The sequence below is a fragment of the Arvicola amphibius genome, chromosome 7 (genome assembly GCF_903992535.2).
Source record: "Arvicola amphibius chromosome 7, mArvAmp1.2, whole genome shotgun sequence".
NCBI classification, from domain to species: Eukaryota; Metazoa; Chordata; class Mammalia; order Rodentia; family Cricetidae; genus Arvicola; species Arvicola amphibius.
Window position 1 is genome coordinate 94,490,648 of NC_052053.1, and position 22,451 is coordinate 94,513,098.

The following is a 22,451-nucleotide window of genomic DNA, read 5'->3' on the forward strand; positions in this document are numbered from 1 at the left end:
AGATTCCCTCCCACCTGAGGCCTCCACATACATGTATACACACTAACATAATACGCACATGCATAAGAAAAAGGGGAAAAAAGAATAATACAATTATCCCAGGCCCAGTGTGGTGGCACATGCCTTTAACTTCAGCACTTGGGAGGCAGAGGCAGGTGGATCTCTGTAAATTATAGGCCAGTCTGGTCCAGGACAGCCAGGGCTACACAGAGAAACCCTGTCTCAACAAAAACAAAACAAAGAATAAAAAAAAACGAATCCCCATAAAAATATTCTTCTGGATGTGTCTAAGAAGGTGTTTTTAGGAAGGTTCAGTGACTGGTGAGATATCTAAGTGATTACGAGCATTTAATGTTTTTCCAGAGGTTTGGTTTCTAACACCCATGTTTGGTGACTTACAATTGCCTATAATTCCAGCTATTAGCAATCTGACGTCTTCTTTTGGCCTCTATGTGCATACAAACACAAATAACAAGTAAACTTAATACACACACATGCACACACAAAATCTTTTAAAAATAGAAAAGTTTGCCTCAAGGGAAGAACCACCCCAAATGTGGGCAGCACTATTCAATAGTTTTGGGTCCAGGATTGAATATGAGAAGAAACCAAATGGAGTACCAGCATTTATCATTCTTTGCTTCTAACTGTGGGTGTGACCAGCTGCTTCACATTTTTGAGGCCATTACATCCCCAGCATGATACATCCCCATCATGATGAACTGCACTCAAATTGTAAGCCAAATGTTGCTTTTGTCACAAGTATTCTTCACAAGGAGAAAAGTAACCAATATAGGTAAGATTTAAACAATACAAGTAAAGCATTTAGCACAATAAACATTTAATGGCATAATATTATCTTCACCTATTATAATCTGCTCTAATATACTAAATCTCCATTTGATTATTTCTTTCAGATGTTCTCTTACTGTTTGTATTTAACTTTTGAAATGGCTTATTTTGTCACACTTTCAAAATTAATGTCAACATGCCAGTTAATGTATGGTTCAAATATTCCCCACTCACGTGTCTGGAGATGGAGCTCTGATACATCATAGAACTCCCCAAATCTACATATCAATAAAAATCTTTCAAAAGATAATTAGTGGGGTCAACAAAATGGCTTAATGGGTAAAGGTACCCAGGAGTCACACAGTGGAAGAAACTGACTCCAATTCTATTCTGACTTCTACACACACATAAAGAAAAGTTACGGTGAAAATAGTGGCTGAGCACAGAGACTCGCACTTGTAATCCCAGCTGGAAGTCTGAGGCAAAAAATCCCAAATTCAAGACCTGCCTGGAATATGTAATGAGTTGTACATCAGTCTGAAACACAGAGAGACTGTCTCAAAACCCCAAAGGGCGCGTGAGATGACACAGGAGGAAAAGGGTAAGGGCGTCTGTCACACAGGCTGGCAACTTCCTAAGTTAGTTTTATAAGTAAAAGTGGCTAGAGATGACTCCACAAAGTTGTCTCTGGCCTCCATTATTGCACAAAGGCAGAGGCATTTATACACACAACATATATGCACACACAACAAAACACTCATTTCATTTTCAGTTTCTTCTTTAAAATATATGATTTGAATTCCTTTTCATAAGTTAAATGTCTTTAGACTCTTACAAGTCTATACAAATAAAAATCTCTCACCTAACATAGACATTGCAATTTTAAGTTGTGGGCCCCTCATCTCTTCCATATTTGAGATTCCACAGAACTGCCCTGTTTTTTTCCAGTAAGGCAGTAACTTTGCCCTTGAATTTTAAGTGTTCCTAAACAGCCCCTCTTAGGAATGTCTAAAATCTACTTCTCCAATAGGTGGCGACATTGTTCTTTTAAAAAGAAAAACCACATCAGGGCACTAGAGTATGAACTAGTTATTAATTTATTTTAACTTAGAATGTATAGCTATACACAGGATGGTAGTCTGAGAGTTCCACAAGCCAATTGTACTGATTTAATCTGCAGCATTGTTACATAAAACAAAAGTTGGATACTCTTCTTCCTAGAAAATTAAATATTCCTTCAATTATGGTTGGTTTTTGAGGTGACCAAAACAAAAAGTACTTTGAGATCTGACAAGTATGGAAAACCTAAGTGATGGTAATTACACTCCATCAGGGTCTTCTGGGGTGTTGGAAGCACCACGCTCTGCTGTTTGATACTTCTCCAGTTTAGCAATCAATTCTTTCGCGGGATTGAAGACCCCATAGGTCTGCTGCTCACAAACATAGCAGCGTGGAGTGGTACGGTAATGCTGCAGGGCACAGGCCTCACAGAAATAATGCTTACACTTAGTGACAACTGGATTTCGGAAGGTTTGGCGACAGATGAAACATTTGAATGGCATTTCGTCGTCATCACTCTCTACTTCATAGTTTTCATCTTCATACACACCATAACGGCCCTCATCAAGCTCACGTTCGATCTGCCACCCGTGCTTGTAATCCGAACGGTCATGGAGGAATTTGCAGCTGTCTCCAAAGCCACAGAAGCCGGTTTCCTTGTAGTCCTTACAGATGTCAGGCTGGTAATCCCAGCGCACGGTGGCACGTAGATGTTCAGGGGCTCGGATGGGGCCTTTTCTCACCATGCCGGAGGAGGCATTGCCCATGGACGTATCCTTGGGCTTCATGTATTTCTGATAATTATTAATTCCACGATAGATCTTGTCATCCTCCTTGCCTCTCAACTCCTCCTGGATTTTTTGGCTGCGCTCAAAGATGGCCTGGGCGTCTTTCTCCTTTTCTGTGTCCAGCTCATAGACAGCTGTCGCCCCCATATCTTCGGGCCCCACCGGTTTCGCCGAGCGCGTGGACTTGTAGACTACGCCCAGACTCTCATTCTCGGTCTTCTCCTCCTCTTCGCTGCTCAGATCACAGTAGGCCGCCTTCTGTTTACCACTGCCACTCGTCTTCTGAATCATTGGATTGTGGGTGGCCCGCTTTTTCTCTGGTCTCACCACTGCGCAGCTCTCGTCGCTACTGCTTCCGCTTTCCCCAGAGTCGGGGTCGCACACTGGCCGCTTCCGGCGGCCAGCACTCCCTTTCCGCCCGGGCTTTTTGAAGAGGAAAGAGCACACCTGGTCCGCCGACTTTCCCTGAGGAACTTGCTCTGCCATCTTCGACTTCGGAGCGCTGAAACGGCTAGCAGTATCTACGAGACGCTGGGTGGCGCGGAATACTACGTCATTCGCAGCTACGTCACTACAGAGCCGCACTCTGTCGGTTGCTGGGGCCGAGAACGTCAGAGCGCATGCACCAGTCAGCAAAGGTTTAAGAAAAAGATGCCCTCTGTCTTTAGTTAAATGCTGTTGTGCTTCTTGTTTTGGAATGAATACAAAATTTCCGGCTCAAAGAATTTACAATCTAGTAGGGATGATAAGGTAAATCAAGATGTGTTCTGTATCAAATCCCACGGGAAGATAGAAGGAATCTTAAACAGGACTCTAGGGGAAGGCCTGGGGAGAAAGTGCATTTAAGGTAAGCCTTGAAGGCTAGGAGAAATTTTAATGGATAGAGATCTATCAGAAATCTATTAAAATAAAATATTCTGAACAAAGCAAGAAAGACAGAACTGGAGTGTAGCTGATAGATTGCTTGTCAAGCATGCCCAAGGCTCGGACTTCAAGCACAAACAAAGAAAATAAAGGAGAAAACTTCAAAGTTATGTGAATATCCAATTTGGGTAAATTAATGAATAAAAGACCATGTATTGGTGTAAGTGTATTGTTATAAAAGATTAAAATTCAAGCTGGTGCACACTTTTGATCGCAGCACTTGCAAGACAGAGGTAGATCTCTATGAGTTCCAGTCTGGGCTGGTCTACAAAATGATTTCCAGGACAGTCAGAGCTGTTACAGAGAGAAACCCTGTCTCAAAAACCAAAAACAGGCGGGGCAGTGGTGGCGCACGCCTTTAATTCCAGCACCCGGGAGGCAGAGGCAGGTGTATCTCTGTGAGTTCGAGGCCAGCCTGGGCTAGTTCCAGGACAGGCTCCAAAGATACAGAGAAACCTTGTCTCGGGAAAAAAAAAAGGGAAAAGAAAAGTAGAAACAAAAATTAAAATTAGATAGGTGTACAGTCTTACATATTAAGCTGCTTAGACAATATGCTCTTTACAGCTGAGAAATATAGATTCTTGAGGGAAGTGATCAGATCATCAGAACTGATATTTTAAAGATTCCTAATGGAATTGAGGCATTCCTGTAATCTCAACACATAGAAGGCAGAGGCAAGAGGATCAGCTCAGAGCCACCCTGGGCTACATGAGACCCTTCTCAAAATAAAATTAAGATGGGCTTACAAAGATGATTCAGCAATTAATAGCATGTATTGCTCTTGCAGAAGATCCGAGTTCAGTTCCCAATACCAACATCAGTTGGCAAACAACTGTCTATAACTCTAGTTCCAAAGGCTCCAAAACCCTATTCTAGCTTCTTTGGGTGCATGCACACATGTGCACACACCCCAACACCTATGCACATAACTAAAAATAAAATCTGAGAGGGGCTGGAGAGATGGCTCAACGGTTAAGAGCATCGCCTGCTCTTCCAAAGGTCCTGAGTTCAATTCCCAGCAACCACATGGTGGCTCACAACCATCTGTAATGAGATCTGGTGCCCTCTTCTGGCCTGCAGGCATACATAAAGACAGAATGTTGTATACAAAATAAATAAACAAATAAATATTTTAAAAAAATCTGAGGAAAAAAGTGAAAACAAAATAATTCGGGAGGCTTATCCTGTAATCCTAGCACCTGAGAGGCTGAGGCAGAAATGTTGTTACAAGCATGAGGCCAGTCTGGGTATACAAAAAGTTCCAGGCCAGCCTTTATATAATAAGATTGTGTCTCAAGCAACCTCAACAGTCCTGCTGCTGCTGTGTATACTTAGGGCTATAAGGGTGTATGGCAGGGCAGTGGTGACAATTCTTTGACACTATCTTCAAATGATGGAACCTGATTTCCACCCCTAAATTGTGGAGATGATTTAGAGACTCTCCCAAATAACAGAATATGCCAGAAATGTTGCTATGCCACTTGAAACGATATGTCATGAGAAAAGCTGCTAGGGCTGGGGATCCAGGCCAATAGTAGAGTGCTTTCATAGCATGCACAGGCGCTGGGTTCCATCCCTACCAACACACACACACACACACACACACACACACACACACACACACACAAACACACACACACAAAGATAGCTTCTGCACAGTTCTTGAATTATTCACTCTCAATGTCACCCACTAACATATAACTAGGACACTAGAGCAGCTTACCGAGTGTCCAGGTGAACGATGCTGAGGCCTACCATCTGTCACTGACAACACCTGCACAGCCATATGAATGTGCCAATTTGGAAGCAAATTCTTAAGCTTTAATCAAGCATTCAAATGACTCTATCCCTAGATATACCATGGAAATCAGCAAATAGCATAAAACAGACCTTTCAGGAAACTTCAGTGTTCCTCACCTCATTCATCCGTACCCATACAGCCTTCTAATTTTTCCTAAAATGTCTCTCATCCTAAACACATTTTCCTGTAGAACTCTCCTATTGACAATTCCTAAGAACATATATGTAGTTTACTAATATGATAGGTGTATTGGCTGATATTTGCCAAGTTCACAAAGAAATCAATGCCTAGAAAGAAAAAAAAAGTTGTCAGGCAGGTGAACTGACTCAGCAGATAAGGGTGTTTGCCACCAGGCCTGACCATCTGAGTTGACCTCTGAAACCTACATGGTAGAAAAAGGACTACAAGATGACCTTCTCTGACCTCCACACAGATACACTCCACACACAAACACACATATAGAAAATAGACACACAGATAACATAAAAATATATACAACAGGTGAGATATTTCCCTTTCTCTTCTCTAAAATACGATTTTTTCACAGGAATAAATGTGAGAGCTTTTCTGGGGGGCATTAAGTTGTTAATCCAATCTCCTTAATGAGAGACAGTTCAGTGGTCAAGAATACTTACTGCTTTTTCAGTGGTGGGTTTAGTTCCCAGCACCAATGAGGTAGCTCACAACCTTCAGTCAATCTAGTTCCAAGGGTATCCAGCATCCTTTTCTGGCCTACTCCAGCCCCAGGAATACATGCAACATACTTAAATTCATAAAGGCAAAATAAGCACATACATAAATCCTTTTTTAAAAAGAAGAAGAAACAAATTTACCTCATCTAATTCTTTTTCCACTTGGATTTTTCTCTTCTGGAATTGTTTTATTGTCTTTAGCTCTGTTTGAATCATGCCAATTTCTTTGGCTTTTTGATAAAACTGTCCCTCCAACTCATTTATTTGCATAGTATACTTTTGTTCCTGTATTTAAAAAAAAGTAAATGAGTTAAGAAAAAAGTGTTCCACAGAACCATGCCTTATCTGAGGCCTGAGCCATTATGTATCTTCTTGAAAGAACTGTTCCACCTCTATTTTGCATAAAGCTATAATTTTTGCATAAAATCTTAATTTCTGTAAAATAATGCCAGTGAGCCTTAAATAAGAAAAAAATTCAGGAATTTCTTGTTTGTTTTTTGAGACAGGGTTTCTCTGTAGCTTTGAAGCCTGTCCTGGAAATAGCTCTTGTAGAACAGGCTAGCCTTGAACTCACAAAGAACCTCCTGCCTCTGCCTCCCGAGTGCTGGGAATAAAGGCGTGCACCACCACACCAGGTGTTTTTTTGTTTTTTGTCTATGTAGCTCAGAAAGTAGAATGTGTGGTTAGTATGTGAAACCCTGGTTCAGACCCCAGAAGAAAATAAAACCCAAACCAAATAAGACACCTCTAAAATTCAAAGCTTCGGTGTTTGGTTGGCAACAAAATCTTACAGAAAGGAATTTCATATTATATTTAAGACAGGTCTTCCCACTTGCTTCCTTTCAACTTCCTTAGCCTCCTACTACTCTGCCCTTGAACTATGTAGCCTAGGCTAGCTTTGAACTCTCAGCAATCCTCCTGCCTCAGCCTCCTGAATGCTAGAATTGCAGAATGAGCCACCACACCTGGTTTTCACCTAGTTTTAAAAAAGCAGTAGTGTTGAATTAAAGAAGTTTCATGCATGAAATCCTGGGTTCAATCCTCAACACCACACGGAGGAAATATTTTTTGCAGTTTTGATCAGAGACCTTTATTGATATGTATTAGGAGAGAAACCACCTGCCCTCCAAAAGTTTTACATTATTTTGAACTCTTCTAGCAATATACAGGTGGTGATATTAGTGTTCTGAGATTGTTACTGTAGTGAGTCCTAAGTAATAAGGTAATTATACTGATATCATTTAGAAGTCTCTGTAAGGGATAACGGTGTATCATACGTCAAAATAAAAATCCTGTGTTTGAGTCTGGATGTGTAACATAAGGTATAACATCTGCCAGCATGAAGAAGCCCCTGGGTTTGATCTTTAGCACACAACTCAGTCCAATATTCTTGCATCTGTACTCCAAGTATTATTGTTCATTTTGGAACTCGGTATACCATGTTTTTTTGAGACAAGATCTTGCTTTGTTGCCCACGACACTGGCCTTGAGAACATCTAAACTCCTAGACTCAAGTAGAACTCCTACTTCAGCCTTTGAAGTAGCTGGTGTGTGTCACATACCCCAACAAGATGCTACTTTTGGACATTTGTATAAACAAGTACATGAGTTTTATATTTGTTCATATCTTATTTTGTTTTGTTTTTGTTAAAGATCTGGGGATGAATGCTTCTGAACCCCCCTTTTCACTCTTTTATAAATTTTCATTATTATTTATTTATTTATTTTTGGTTTTTTTGAGTCGGGGTTTCTCTGTGTAACAGTCTTGACTGTGCTAGGATTAAAGACATCCACTACTTCCTTCCAGCTTCATTTATTGGGCCTAAAATAACTAAACTCACTAGAAATCTGGTTCCCTAATAAGTAAACTATTAGTATATGTAGATACTTACCAATTTTTCCATCTCTTCTTTGGCTTTTTCCTTTGTTTCAACTAATTGCTGTTTCAGTTTTTCTATCTGTAGAACACAAAATGCGAGAGTAAGGTGACACCAAATTCCTTTGTGTCCTATTTCTATTCATAAGCTTTATTAATTTATGTAATAGTAAAGACAGTAAGCCAGGAAAGACAGTGAAGAAGGAAGGGACAGGGATTTTCTCATATACTTAATCTGTTATTGACATTTCCGAAATCTAGCTACCATCAGAATTACGTGGATAATTGTTTTGTTGTTGTAAAATACACAACATTGGGCTGGAGAAATGACTCAGTGACTCAGAGTGTTTACTGCTTTTGCAGAGGACCCAGTCCTAATTCCTAGAACCCACATGGCAGCTCACACCTGTTTATAACTCCAGTACCAGGATCTGATATCTTCTGGCCTCCGTACAGACTCCTGCATGGATATGATGCTCAGGCATACACAGATACACATAAAAACCACAACGCTGAATTTACTCTGGCAACCTCTTTTTAAATATGGTTTTTCGAGATAGGATTTCACTGTATAGTGCTGGCTGTGCTGGATCTCGCTTTGTAGACCATGCAGCCCTCAAATTCAGAGATTCACCTGCCTCTGTCTCGTGAGTACTGGGAGTAAATGCATGTGTTACCACCACCAGGATCTGTGAACCATTTTTAAGGGCTCAGGTAAGTGGTTTTTGTTCTTGTTACCTAAAAGGTCTTTAGAATTTTTCATTTTGCAATTCTCCTTTCCCTCTCCTATAAATATGTAATCCTTATTATCTTTTTCGCTTTGGGTAGGAGTGATGGGGTAGAGACAGGGTTTCGCTATGTATACATGACCTGGAACTGGATATGTAGACTAGGCTAGCCGCAAACACGGAGATCTACCTGTTTCCCAAGAGCGCTGATTAAAATGTGTGTAGCCACGCCCAGCCTCACTTTATTTTCTCTATCCATTTATTTTTTAATAGGTTTTTAAATTGTCAGTTGTTTTTTCAAATTTTTTAAAAATTATGTGTTGTGTCTGAATATGGCCACCTTTGTATGGTGTAATTGGTGGTCAAGAAGCATCAGATAGCCCTGAAGCTGGAGTTCTAGGCAGTTGTGAGCTGCCTGATGTGAGTGCTGGAAATCAAATTTAGGTCCTCTGAAAGAATAGCACACACTCTTACTTGCTAAGCCATCACTCCAGTGGGATTTTTAAACTGCTTTCATCTCTATGGATGTAGATAATGCTACAAGAAAGAAAGAAAAAGCTAATGATAGCAAAGCTATTCTGAAATAACAGCTTGCTTCAAGTGGAGTTAAGTGTAGATGGAAGTTGTCCTGCAAGCCACTCCCAAGTTAACCACACAGAGGCTTAATATGAATTATAAATGCTCAGTCAACAGTTCAGGCTTGTTACTAACTCATACATAAATTAACCCATATTTCTTATCTACCCTCTGCCACGTGGCTCATGGCTTATTACCTCATTTTCTACATGTCCTGCTTCTTCTGTGTCTTCTGGCATCTCCTTTGACCTCACCCTTCTTCATCCTTGCATCCTTAGTTTGGTTGTCCCAGCTATACTCCTGCCTGGCTACTAGCCAGTCAGCTTTTTATTAAACCAATCTGAGTGACAAATCTTTACAGTGTACAAAAGGATTATTCCATAGCAGTTAAGGGCTAACTACAGTACCCTAACCATGTGATGAGCTTTCAAGGTATTACCATCTTTTAAAAAAGTAACAACCCAGCATTTGAAGGCAGAGGCAGATGTCTGTAAGTTTGAGGACAGCCAGGGCTACATAGAAAGAATTCGTCTCAAACAAACAGAAAACAAAACTTTAAAAAATATAACCATGTCACATAAACACAGAGGGAGGTTATGGGGTTCACAGTTTTCTACCTACCTACCATATTATCTTTCTCCTGATCCTGCTTCTTCAAGTAGCTTAATACAGACATAGTGTCTTTTTCCAATTTATACTGCTGTTTCTTTAAGTCTTCATTATTTTTTGCCAGTCTTCGGGAAGTATCACGATACTCAATCCTAGAGAGTTCTGTGACTTCTAATCTGGCCTCCCAAAGAGAGGCATTGGCCTTGGCTCGCTCAACCACTTGGTCCTCTGCTTTCACTACTTTCCTACAGAAGACGATAGTGAGAAGATGTGACTCTCTTTACCTTATCAGCACCATTTCTCTTCTGTTGTGCTTGGCACTGCCTGGCACATAAAAGCATTCCCGTTGGGTGAATGCATTAATGAGAAATGCACATCCATTTGTATTCATCTAAGAGAAGAGGAATGCTTTGGGGTATGACTTTAGAGGACTAGAACAACAAAGAGGAAATAAGAGGCCAAATGCATTCCATAAAGCTCTATACCTTCTCATTTACTTCATTCTTCCATATTTCCTTATTTATTTTTGCTGTGCCGGGTATCAGCCCTGATCTCAAGCATGCTAGGCAAATACTCCACAGTTCCAGCTCCTAATCTTTTCTATTTCACTCAGTTGCGAACCTTGGCTCACTCCCCTCACTATGGCTACCTTTCTACATGAGAATACATTTGTTTATATGTCTGTAGTCTCCACACCCACTCCACCCCCAGTTTTTGTTATAGTTCTTTTGTTTTGACTAGTTCACACACAAATGATCAAGTCACTTGGACAAGTATTTTAAATATTTTACTTGCTGGTACCACAGTAAACCAGGTTTTAAGGGAAAACACACACCATAATCATTTATGCTGAGATGAAAAATAATTTAAGTAAGGCCCTAGGGATGAAGCAGAACAAATATCATATATTAGGTTTGATCCCCAGAACCATGAAAAACAATAAGAGTGGATTCAAAGCTTTAAGTGATAAAAGGTGAGGTTCTTCAAAATAAATATTGCACTAGCATTAACAAAACACTACCCTATGATAGGCACTAGTTACATAAATAATGCATAAAAAGTTTCACCGATAATAGAGTTCTAAATAGTCTCCCGAAAGCATGTAAGTAGATCCTTCCTACTTACACTGTCGCCTTCCATATCCTCTCAACTCCTGATTCTTTACTCCTTTTGCACACCTACGTTTTGTTCTCTTCGAATTCAGGCCAGCTCCACTCCTAATTCTCCAGTCTATCTCTTTCCAGTGTGACTTAGACACTAGCAATAGAATGCCTTTCTACAACCTCTAGCTGGTACCAGACAGTATCAAGAATTGATGCAAGCCCTTAGCTGTCTCTAAGAAAAAGACCACCAAGTTACTGGAGAAACAAAGGAGGGTTTCTCAAACAATGAGCCATGGAACATTCAAGAAATACAATGTATGTTATTGTTCCTCCTTGTTCTAGTGTGTTCTGAAGATGAAGAGCCAAAAATATAAAACATGGCTGTGAGTAGCAGGAAGGCGATAAGCCCTCGGCAATTTTTAGAATGTTCTAGACTGATTAGTTATATTTTGTTTTCTCAATCACCTTGCAGAATATATATGTTAAGAGGTCAGGGATGTGGCTCTGTTGTAGAACACTTGCCTATCAGGAGAAGGCCTGAGTTTGATGTTTGGAGTAGGGGTAAGGGAGTCTACAAATCATTCGCCTATCATTTTTTTTTTCGAGACAGGGTTTCTCTGCAGCTTTTTTAGAGCCTGTCCTGGAACTAGCTCTTGTAGACCAGGCTGGCCTCGAACTCACAGAGATCCGCCTGCCTCTGCCTCCCGAGTGCTGGGATTAAAGGCGTGCGCCACCACCGCCCAGCTCGCCTATCATTTTACACAGGAATAAAATAGAAAACACGATGATAGTGGTTTAACTGTGAATGGTGGGATGATAGGTGATTTTCTCTTTCTCCTGTAGTAATTCCCATATCTCCCAAGCTTTCTGTACCGAGTATAACTTGGTCTAAGTTACTCTGCTGGAGATGGAACCTAGGACCCTGCACCAAGTACCCTATCACTGAGCTACACTCACAGACAAAACAGGTTACCTTTTTGGTTGTTCCTTTTTCTTTCTGTTTTTAGAGACAAGAGCTTCCTATGTAGCCCTAGCTGCCCTAGAATTTGTAGTCTTCCTCCCTCAGCCTCCAGAGCAACGTGATGGCAGATATGCGTTTACTGAACCTATCTCCAAAGAATTCACTTCATAATAACAAGTTTAAGGCATTCCTTTGCGGTTCCCACATATGGTGGTGTTGAATTCCCTGTGTGCCTCCAAAGACTTTAGGAACTACGTGGGTAGCCCACTAGGTCTATTAGCTGACATTCTAGCGGCAACTCGTGGCACCTAGAGGTGGGGGATCTGACCAATCTGGTCGGATCCTTTTGCGTTCTCCCTTTGATCCAAAAGAATTCCTGAAAGGCCCAAGGAACATCTTTAACAACTCAGACCAGAGCCAGAATGGGGTACACCAGTTCACATCAGTCTCATAATGGAGCTCTCTCAAGATGCTAGGGCTAAGTTGGACAGCGCAAGAGCTGTCCTCAAAAGCCGCGGCCCTAGACTCAAAGTGCCCCGAGGAAAAGGGGGGCTCTGCGTCGCCGCCGCGCTTACTTGTCTTTTTCTTTGCCTTTGTTCTTGCCTTTCCTCTTGTCCTTTGCCGGCATTTTGACTTCTCCAGGAGTCTCACCGCCGTTGTCTCCTGGTGGCCGCCACCTGGGCAGACTCGGTCTCTAAGGAAACCACCACGCCGAAGGGCTAACGTCCTCCGTGCCGTTGAGGGCACACGGAGGGCGCACGCGCGTGACGTGAGCGCGCCGAGGGGCGGGGCGGAGAGCGCTCCGAGGAGGCTGGCGTCCGCGCCTGGGCGGCGCGCGCGGTGAGTGTGCACGAGCCCCGGCGGCGTTCTCGGGGTTGGGGCCGGGCAGGAGGCCGCGAGGCTGGGAAGGGCGGGAGCGGGGCAGCGGGACGCGGGGTCACACCTCACGAGGCTCACATCCCAGCGGCTCTCCGACCGCCACGCGCGCATCCGAGCGGCGCCGGTGGGGCTTGAAGCGCTTCAGGTCGGGCCGGAGGCTCCTCCACGTCCCCGGCGCGGCCAGCGCGGCGGTCCTGCCCGCGTCCCTGCTGCTGCCCCTGCGGCTCCCGTGCTGCCCGGCTCATGCTTACCTCCCCTCCATCCTGGCTACGGTCTCGCGGGCTCCGGAGAGGACTGCGCACCCGGGGACGTCCCAGGCCAAACGCTTTCAGGGAAGCAGTTGACTTTTCCCAGGGCGGTGGCTGGGGCGAGGCTGCCAGCCTTCGCGGGTCAGCGCGCTCGGCCGCTCTGAAGCCGGCTCCCTACCGAAGCTGCGTGTGACAACGGGGGTCGGCCGCCCCCGTGTCTGCGGTGACAGGTGCTTGGCTCCAGCTGACTCCCCGGTTCCTGTTAGCTAATATCGCCCGCAACCTCTAGTGACCACAGTCTAGTCCCTTTGCTGCAAGTTGCATAAAGTTGCAAGCGCTTGCCTCTTATCCCGGGAAAAGGAGTACTCCAGTGTTCTAGTTTGTTCCCAGAGGAGGAGCCCTGTGATTATGCCTTCATTCAGAGAGAGCGAGTGAGTCATTACGGAAGACAGGTATTGTGGCTGCCAAGTCAATAGTTAGAATTGTGAGTGAAAGCCCTGTTTTGCATTATCCTCCGTTTCAAATTAGTTAGCAGTTATTTGAAACAGCATTGTTAGACACCCCCCCACACACACACACACACAAACACACTTCTTTAGGGAGAACTTGAGTACTATGCTCTTAACTATAAGGTGAAGTCCCGCCCTGCCTCATCCCTGGGGGCGTGGCTTATGTAGTTTGTAAATTTTGCAGGCATGTGGTTGATTCGGTAAAGGACCTAAAAAACCGTTTTGAACCATCTGCTAACATAGTTATAGAATGTTTTGACTGTTTCTGGTGCATTCTCTCCTGTGTGTGACACGCCATTCGATCCACGAGCAGAATCTCATTACTTCTGAGAAACAATCTATAAAGCGCCCTATTGATAACAAGCAGAAAGGGAGAAGGGCATCTTCTGTCATATAGTGTACATTTAAACTTCATTACAAAAATTTATTGTAAATAAAAGCCAGCCCCAAATTTACCATTTGAACATAGGCCTACTGATAAATTCATATTCAAAAAATTTTGACTTCGGTAAGATAGCTTCTTTGTTGGTTTTTTTGTTTGTTTGTTTTTGTTTTTTGTTTTTCGAGACAGGGTTTCGCTGTGGCTTTGGAGCCTGTCCTGGAACTATCTCTTGTAGAGCAGGCTGGCCTTGAACTCACAGAGATCCACCTGCCTCTGCCTCCCGAGTACTGGGATTAAAGGCAGGCGCCACCACCGCCCGGCTTGTTGGGTTTTTTTAACCTTTATTTTTATTTTATGTATATGAGTGCACTGCTTGCCATTGTATGTCTGTGTGCCAGGTGCTTGCAGTGCCCCTGAGGGCCAGAAGAGAAAATTGGAATTGGAATTACAGATGCTTGTGAGCTAACATGTGGATGCTGGGACTCAAACCTGGGCCCTCTGGAAGAGCATCCAGTACTCTTAATCTCAGAACTATCTCTCCAGACCCACCCCACCCCTTTTTAATATAGGATCTCAGCATATGTATTTGCCTGGCCTAGAACTCACAAAGATCTGCCTTTCTTTGTCTCCAAGTGCTGGAATTAATGATGCGTACCACAGTACCTGGCAAGATTGCCTCTTAATTATATACATAGTACTTTACTTTTAATCTTTGTTTTATTTTATTTTTTTTTTTTTAGGCAGTGCCTCATATTTAGCTCTGACTGGCCTGGAACTTACCATGTAGACCTGGCTAGCCTTGAACTCACAGAGATCTTCCTGCCTCTGCCTCCAGAGTGCTGGCTGGCTATGCATTGTGCTTTAAAATACTATATATTTTATTGTACTTTATCAAGCATAAAATAATCTATTTTGAGATTAAAATGAAATTATAGCATTTCACTCTTTTATACCTGTTTTATAAATTTATTTTATAGATTAAAATATATGACATAAATATATATCATTTTTAAGACCTACCTAAAGTTACTGATATTTCACAACTCTATTCAAAAACTGCCTTTTAAAAAAATGAAATATAGGGCTGGAGAGATGGCTCAGTGGTTAAGAGCATTGCCTGTTCTTCCAAAGGTCCTGAGTTCAATTCCCAGCTACCACATGGTGGCTCACAACCATCTGTAATGGGGTCTGGTGCCCTCTTCTGGCCTGCAGACATACAGACAGAATATTGTATACATAATAAATAAATATTTTTAAAAAATTAAATATAGTATCCATTTTCCCCTTTTCTTTCTTCCATCCAGCTGCAGTCAGTCCCATGTGTTCCCCTTATCCTTGTACTCTCTCCCTCCTCCTTCACAGCTTCTTTTTCTTTAACTGCTGGCACATACATAGTTTTACTTATATGTGTGTGTGCATATATATCTCTAAATAAATACATACAACCTGCTCAGTCCATATTATGTTATTTTTTATGTATATGGTTTCAGGGCTATCTAAGCAAGACCTGAGCAAGATGACACCAATAGACTTGCTAACAGGGCAGGGGAAACCTTCCAAGGCCCCAACCAACACAAAGAGCTACAGGCAACCAAGAAATGCTGGGAGTGGGAGACATAGTCTTCCCCAGGGAAGAGCCTCCCTCCCAACTGGTTTTTCAGTACCAGGTGGTCCACCATGAATGTATATTTTTAAAAAAAATTTTAGAGCTGGCCAGTGGTGGCACACATCTTTATTCCCAACACTCAGGAGGCAGAGGCAGGAGGATCTCTGTGAATTCAAGGCCAGCCTGTTCTACAGAGTGAGTTTCAGGACAGCCAGAGCTACACAAAGAAACCCTGTCTCAAAAAGAAATTTTTAAATTTTCTCTGTGTGTGTGTGTGTATTGCGTAAATATGATGTGTGGGGACAGGTGAGTGCGTATATGAATATGATGTGTGCATGGAATCCGTTCTTTTCCTTCCTGGGTCCTAGAAGTTGAACTCAGGTCATGAGGTTTGCATGGCAAGTACTCTTGTTCACTGAGCCATCTTTACCAGCACTTCAACACTATTCATAGGAGAAATGCCATGATACTTTATTCTGGTGGAAGTAGTTTTAGAGACTACAGTGTTCTGAGCCTCGGCATTCTCCACCAAAGAACTGGATGTTGTTATTCAGTCATCCATCCACAGGAAGTAACTGAGAGTAGGGTGTGGGGTGAGGGGGGAGTTCCTGTTCAGAAGCTTACCTGTTTCCATTTCCTTCCGCAATTGCTGGCTAGTAGCTTCACTGTTAAGTTTCATGAATTTGCTTTGTTTCATTGTTGGGACCGTCGAATGCTTTTAAGACATAGTCATTTAGTATTTTGTTGACTTGGACTTGTTGACGTTTTATACTCAGTTTGCACAGTTCTTGGTTGACACAGAAATGAAGAGTACCTTGGCTGAATGTTCCAGCAGAGGGGACCATTATGACCCTGGTAAGTAGAGCATCCAGACACAGGTACCATCTCTGCTAGCTTGAAGCTGAATATACACCTCAGTTGCTTCTGCCTCTGGGTAGGAGTCGATTGCTTTATGTCATTCTTGAATTTGACCACCTTTTGCCAAAAGTAGATTTTTTTTTTTTACTCATTGATTATATTATTATCGGGTATGAGTTCAATTCAGGACTATTTTGTATCAAAATTAATCTTATGCCTAATCTTTTCTCCAGGTATTTTCAAAACTGTTTAATCATTAATTAACGGTGACTTTACTGAGTTTTATTTACTTCAGAGATAAAGTTTTATACTGAAAAATAGCCATTAATTTTGTTTTCATGCAGCTTGTAGAATCCTGGGTATGTTATGCCCAGATCCGCCAAGTCACCCAAAACTGACAAGGAGACCGAGTCCCATATGTAAAAGCAAAGAGCCTTTATTTTATACAAGTTTGCAAACTTGGTCTCTCCATGTGTCCAACGTATTGGAATAATCGGAGAACCCCGAGCTCTGTTAGAGTTGGGTTTTTATAGTAGTAAAGGTGGGGGTGAAGAGTTTTTAAGGTTCAGGACCCCTGATTGACTGACATTTTTCTAGGGGTGTCCTGGTGAGTATGTGCTGGAAGGTGATCCCATCTACAACAGTTGAAACATTAGGCATTTCCTTTGGATGGTCTGTTCTTGGGTGGTGCTCGGGCTATCTCAGTTTGTCGTCCTTCCAGAAGCCAGGTATTGCTTCAGGGTAAACTACTGAGACTCAGGCCTCCATTAAAAACTTACTGATGGCTGAGTCCCACTCTGGCAGGTGATAATGATTGGAAGTTAAGAACTTCCTTGGGTGTTCTGTTTCTGTTAAGCTTTTCATGGCTGGCTTAGTCCTACCGGCAAATATTTCATTATACAAACTATATCTAAAGGGGCTGATTTCTGAATATTGTAGAAATGAGTTACCTTTATCCTACTTTTTTAATCACATGGAATTGGTTTTCTTCTTTTATCTTGGGTTCTTCAGATGGAACTCAGGTCTATGTATATATAGAATTCTATTAAATGGATATTATTTTGTGTGTGATTAGTTCAAATTCCTACAGGAGCACTATAAGGAATCCTGGAGGGTCAAGATTTATTTTTCCAGGCAGCCTTGAAGTTTCGGTTCTCCTGTTTCAGCCTCCCAAGTGCTAAGGTTACAGCCGTGTGCTGCCACACCCAGTTGCCCCGTTGTTAAATGACCTGAGGGTTTTAGAAGCACTGGAGGGCAGCAGTGGGTTCCAGAAAGGTAGCCTGGGAACTCAAAGTGAAGGACGCAGAAAGTACCGTGTCACCAGTCCTAGCATTCAGGAAGTGGAAGTAGTGGAGATAGGAGGTGACAGTTCAGGGTTGTCTTCAGTTGAGTATTAAAGTGAAAACTGAAGACAGCCTAGGTTGAGACTCTGTGAAAAAATTCACATTATAAACCTGTGCTTTTAGCCTATCCTTTAAAAAAAATCACATTTATTTATTTAGGAGGGGTGGTGGGTGTGGGTGTGAAGGTCTGTGTGCCATGACGTGGGTGTGGCAGTCAGAAAATTACCTGGGGAGTCAGTTCTCTCATTTTACCACATGGGGCCAGGTTGGACTCAGGTTGTTGGACTTGGCAGCGTGCACATAAGTGAGCCATCACTGTAGGCCTGGTTTATCTTCACAATTGGATGGGCTGGAAATATGGGGCCTGCCGGGCAGTGGTGGTGCACGCCTTTAATCACAGCACTCGGGAGTCAGAAGCAGGTGGATCTCAGTGAGTTCAAGGCCAGCCTGGTATACAGAGCTAGTTCCAGTACAGCTAGGGCTACACAGAGAAACCCTATCTTCAAAAAAAAAAAAAAAAGAAAGAAAGAAAGAAAGAAAGAAAGAAAGAAAGAAAGAAAGAAAGAAAGAAAAAGGAAGGAAGGAAGAAATATGGGGCCTATGTTCCATTATTGCATCAATCAGTGGGAACAGCTTTTAAAAAATCCCATTTAGTGAATATGTGCCCTCCCATATGCCACACGTACTGTTGCTTTCTTTCTTCCTTTCTTTCTTTCTTTCTTTCTTTCTTTCTTTTTGCTTTTTTTGTGTCTGTGGGCATATACACATGAGTACAGGTGCCACCAAGCCCTGCTGGTTTTTTTTTTTATTTGTTTACATTGTTCTGTCTGCATGTATGCCTGCAGGCAAGAAGAGGGTACCAGATTTCATTACAGATGGTTGTGAGCCACCATGTGGTTACTGGGAATTGAACTCAGGACCTCTGGAAGAACAGTCAGTGCTCTTAACCTCTGAGCCAACTTTCCAGCCCCAAGCCCTGCTGTTTTTGCATATATTTTTATCTCATTGCATTTCCTTTATGGTCTCTAAGTATTTGAGTTTGTAATTCTGTTGTAGACAGGGAGAAATTAATGAACATTTTAAAGAGAGTCACGTTTTTATATAGTCATTCAATAAACAATTCATTAAGCATATGTGAGGTTGCTTGGTGCTCAGTAATTATTGTTAAAGATGAATGAGCCCCTGCAATGACTAGTATAATTTTAGTGGGAAAACGATGAAAGAGTATTTTAGGATTTCAGAATAGCAAGAGTTGACCAGTTCAAGTCTGAAGTAATAAGGATTAGAATTTAGTTATCAGCAGAACTAGGAGGAAAGAGGAAGAGATGGGAAGAGTTTTGCCAACAAAGACTTGATAAGAATGTTGAATATAGAAGACAAAAGAGAGAAAAAAGTTAAAAACTAATAAACGTTTTTAATTTCATATTAAGAAAGTTGTGGTGCCACTGAAAAATTAAGGGACTAGTAAAAGAATCTGTTTAATCTTTGTATATGTGTCAATAAGTCTGGAAGAGTACTATAGAAGTAAGTGCCAGTTTGAAGTATCTCTGGTTTTGATTCATTATCTTGGATTATTTAATGGTTTTTGTTTGTTTGTTTGATGGTTTGTTTTGTTGAGACAGGGTTTTGCTTTGTAGCCCTAGCTGTCCTGAAACTCACTCTGTAGACCAGGCTGGACTTGAACTCTACCTCTGCCTTCCGAGTGCTGGGATTAAAGGCTCTGTCCAGGGCTGGAGAGATGGCTCAGAGGTTAAGAGCACTGGCTGCTCTTCCAGAGGTCCTGAGTTCAATTCCCAGCAACTATGTGGTGGCTTACAGCCATCTATAATGAGATTAGGTGCCCTCTTCTGGTGTGCAGGCATACATGGAGGCAGAATGTTGTATATATAATAAATAAATCTAAAACAAACAAACAAAAACTTATTTAAAAAGACTAAAGGCACTGCCCAGTTTGAAATTTAAATTTTAATTAAATGTGGTGTGTGTGTGCATGTGTGTCTGCCTGCCTGCCTGCCTGTCTGTCTCTCTATATGTACACATGAGTGCAGGTTCCTGAGGAGGCTAGAGATGTCAGATTCCTTGGAATTGGAGTTACAGGTAATTGTGAGCCTCTGGGAAACTAATTCAAACTTGGTTCCTCTGCAAGAACTACAAAGACTCTTTTTCCTCCATTCCTGCACACACACCAGAAGAGGGCACCAGATCTCATTATAGATGGTTATGAGCCACCATGTGGTTGCTGAACTCAGGACCTCTGGAAGAGCAGCCAGTGCTCTTAACCACTGAGCCATCTCTCCAGCCCTGCAAAGGCTCTTTAATTGCTGAGGCATCTCTCCAGCTCTTAAGGGTTTGTTTGTTTGCTTTTAAGGAAATCCTACTACATCCTAGGACTATAAAGGATGCTAGGAAAAGTGTTTATAGTCAGCAGAGTATAAGAAAATCTCCTTTGAGGCCTGGGGAGGTGACTCAGGTACGTGAGGTTCCGACTTGGTTCTTGCTGTGCCAGCATGAGGACCCGAGTTTGGATCCCCAGTACCCACACAAGAAGCCAGGCATGGAAGCAATACCTCTAACATCATGTACTGGGCAGCAGAGACAGGCATATCCCAGGGACTTGCTGGCAGTCGTTCTAGTGAAAGACCTTGTCTCAGTAAAGTGGAAAGAATCACCCTCTGGTTTCCACCTGCACACACACACACACACACACACACACACACAGTATACATGCACATGTGCACTGTGGGGCATATGTTCCCACAGTCAAGTTTAGAACTGGGGCTTTAGTAATTACTGATCTTTAGTAATTACTCTTTTGCAGGGCTGCATAGTGAGACCCTATCTCCAAAAAAGTTACTGAGTCTTATATATAATGTCTTCGTGTATGCTCCTGTTTGTGAGACAGTTTAATTTATAAGTGAAGTACAATAATAAATGATAAAATAGGATAAATATAACTATGCTTTGATAAGAAGATATTTGAAACTTATAAGTTGTTCGTTTTCAGAATTTTCCATTTAAATATTTTTCAACCACAGTCAGCTGTGGATAACTGAAACTTTGCTAAGCAAAACTGGATAAAGGGGTTGCTGTAAATGCCTCCCACAGTCAATACTTGTTTATGAGGTAGAGATAGCTTATCACCTCATATTTTTACTATGTTTGTTTATTGGGCAGTATAAACCCCTCTCCGATTAATGATGTATTCTTATCTAAAAGACTGATTCTTCATGCATGGCTAAGAAAACACCTTGTGATTGTGAAGAAGGAGGGAGCAATAGCAACAGCTGTCCCCTTTGGAAGGTAATTATTGTAGCCCACTCACTCAAGCTTAAAGCAATGGAGAATGAAGGCTTACACTGCCAGACTCACTTTAAAATAGCACCTGCATGGTTTCATTGTCCAGAATGACCCTTATAATGACCCTTATAGACACGAGTGGTCTGAAAATCTAACGCCATTCTGACGGAAACAAACTACAGAAGGAAGGAATCTGCATATAAGAAAGAGTTTTATATCTTTTGTCACTACCAGTGCGTCAATTCTAATCCTTTAATGGGAGTTATGGTATTTGAAGACTGTAGGACCTTAAAGAATTTATGACTCATTACCCTCCTGATGGGAATCCACCCTGACTAGCATGGTGAGATTTTGGCCAAGACTTTGAGGCAAAGAGCCTTCCCTCCCTTCCCCCCCACCCATGTGTGAGCTGAATCACCTCACTATGAGAGTTTTACTATTTGAGCATGCTCTGTTTCCATGCACACAGTTTTAGTGGACTTTGATAAAAATTGATTTTTCATTAAGCCTTTATTAGTTTTATTAGCGTTTCAAATAATATGTGGCTAGGTCTTTCTGTGATTTTCCAAGCTGTGCTGGTGGTCAGTAGTACCACTTTCTACCAATACATCTTTAATACCTTATCAATCTACTGCTCTGTGGTTAGAAACATTTTAACGTATGTAGTGTAAAGTAAGTTCCTTTAATGTTTGTGTTTTTACTCAGAGTATTAGTTTTAGTAGGTTGTTCAATTACTTACTGGTAGAAATAATGGCTTACTTATTTTCCTCTTTCTCTTTCAGAAATGTATCTCATTTTTATTTGAAATTTTAAATTAGATTATGCTTATAGAAATGAGCAGACTATTGTGTGAAGTGTAATTTTTAAAATTTGATTCTTTTACTTATATGATGAGACTATTAACAAATAGATTTAAGGGTTTTTTAAAAACAGTATTAAATTTTTACTAATTTTCTCCTATCACCTTTTTTTTTTGTTTGTTTGTTTGTTTTTCGAGACAGGGTTTCTCTGCAGCTTTAGAGCCTGTCCTGGAACTAGCTCTTGTAGACCAGGCTGGTCTCGAACTCACAGAGATCCGCCTGCCTCTGCCTCCCGAGTGCTGGGATTAAAGGCGTGCGCCACCACCGCCCGGCTCTCACTTTTTTTTTTTTTTGAGACAGGCTCTCACCATCTAAATCTGGGACTCGTTAGGTAGACCAGGATGGCCTGATCGGGTACTCCCTTTCTCCACTGCATGTTTTCATAGTGCATTTCGGGTGCATTCGTGGGTGTCTAAGGCCCTACATTTGACTTTGAAAACCTAAAAGGTGTTGTGTATGCCCATCGTCTTCAGATATCAAGGTCCTAGATGAGTCATGCTCACTGCTGAACTCTCCCACACTCACCTTTGAGACCTACCTCCCTTTGCTTGGTGTGGCTT

At 41.9% G+C, this 22,451-nt stretch overlaps 2 protein-coding genes and 1 long non-coding RNA gene across 4 annotated transcripts in view; 1 reads left to right on the forward strand and 2 right to left on the reverse strand.

Moving 5' to 3' along the window:
* The window catches only part of Bbof1 (basal body orientation factor 1), a 30,514-nt gene extending 17,842 nt beyond the window's left edge, over positions 1–12,672 (reverse strand). The window contains exons 1-4 of the mRNA XM_038338260.2: positions 12,485–12,672; positions 9,862–10,090; positions 7,949–8,014; positions 6,198–6,341 (exon numbers count right to left, since the gene is read on the reverse strand). Coding sequence (XP_038194188.1) covers positions 6,198–6,341; positions 7,949–8,014; positions 9,862–10,090; positions 12,485–12,537 — 492 coding nt within the window. The 5' untranslated portion in view covers positions 12,538–12,672. The remainder of the gene's footprint in view (positions 1–6,197; positions 6,342–7,948; positions 8,015–9,861; positions 10,091–12,484) is intronic.
* LOC119820019 (E3 ubiquitin-protein ligase RNF113A) lies at positions 1,872–6,333 on the reverse strand. Its single transcript, XM_042055481.1, has 2 exons — positions 6,198–6,333; positions 1,872–3,372 (listed from the first exon to the last, which is right to left on the reverse strand). Exon 2 carries the CDS (start codon positions 3,123–3,125, stop codon positions 2,112–2,114), a length of 1,014 nt encoding a protein of 337 aa, XP_041911415.1. The 5' UTR covers positions 3,126–3,372; positions 6,198–6,333; the 3' UTR covers positions 1,872–2,111.
* Positions 12,673–12,704: 32 nt separating the features above from the next.
* Positions 12,705–21,906, forward strand: LOC119820020. Of its 2 annotated transcripts, none has more exons than XR_005286324.1 (3): positions 12,705–12,749; positions 16,310–16,388; positions 20,951–21,906. It is a non-coding gene; the product is annotated as an uncharacterized LOC119820020 (long non-coding RNA). The 2 variants fall into 2 exon arrangements; XR_005286323.1 differs by lacking the exon at positions 12,705–12,749 and adding an exon at positions 13,286–13,488.
* Positions 21,907–22,451: the final 545 nt, after the last annotated feature.

Bases quoted from the DNA above. Each gene is read 5' to 3' on its own strand.
- LOC119820019 (XM_042055481.1), bottom strand. From the start codon at position 3,125: ATGGCAGAGCAAGTTCCTCAGGGAAAGTCGGCGGACCAGGTGTGCTCT.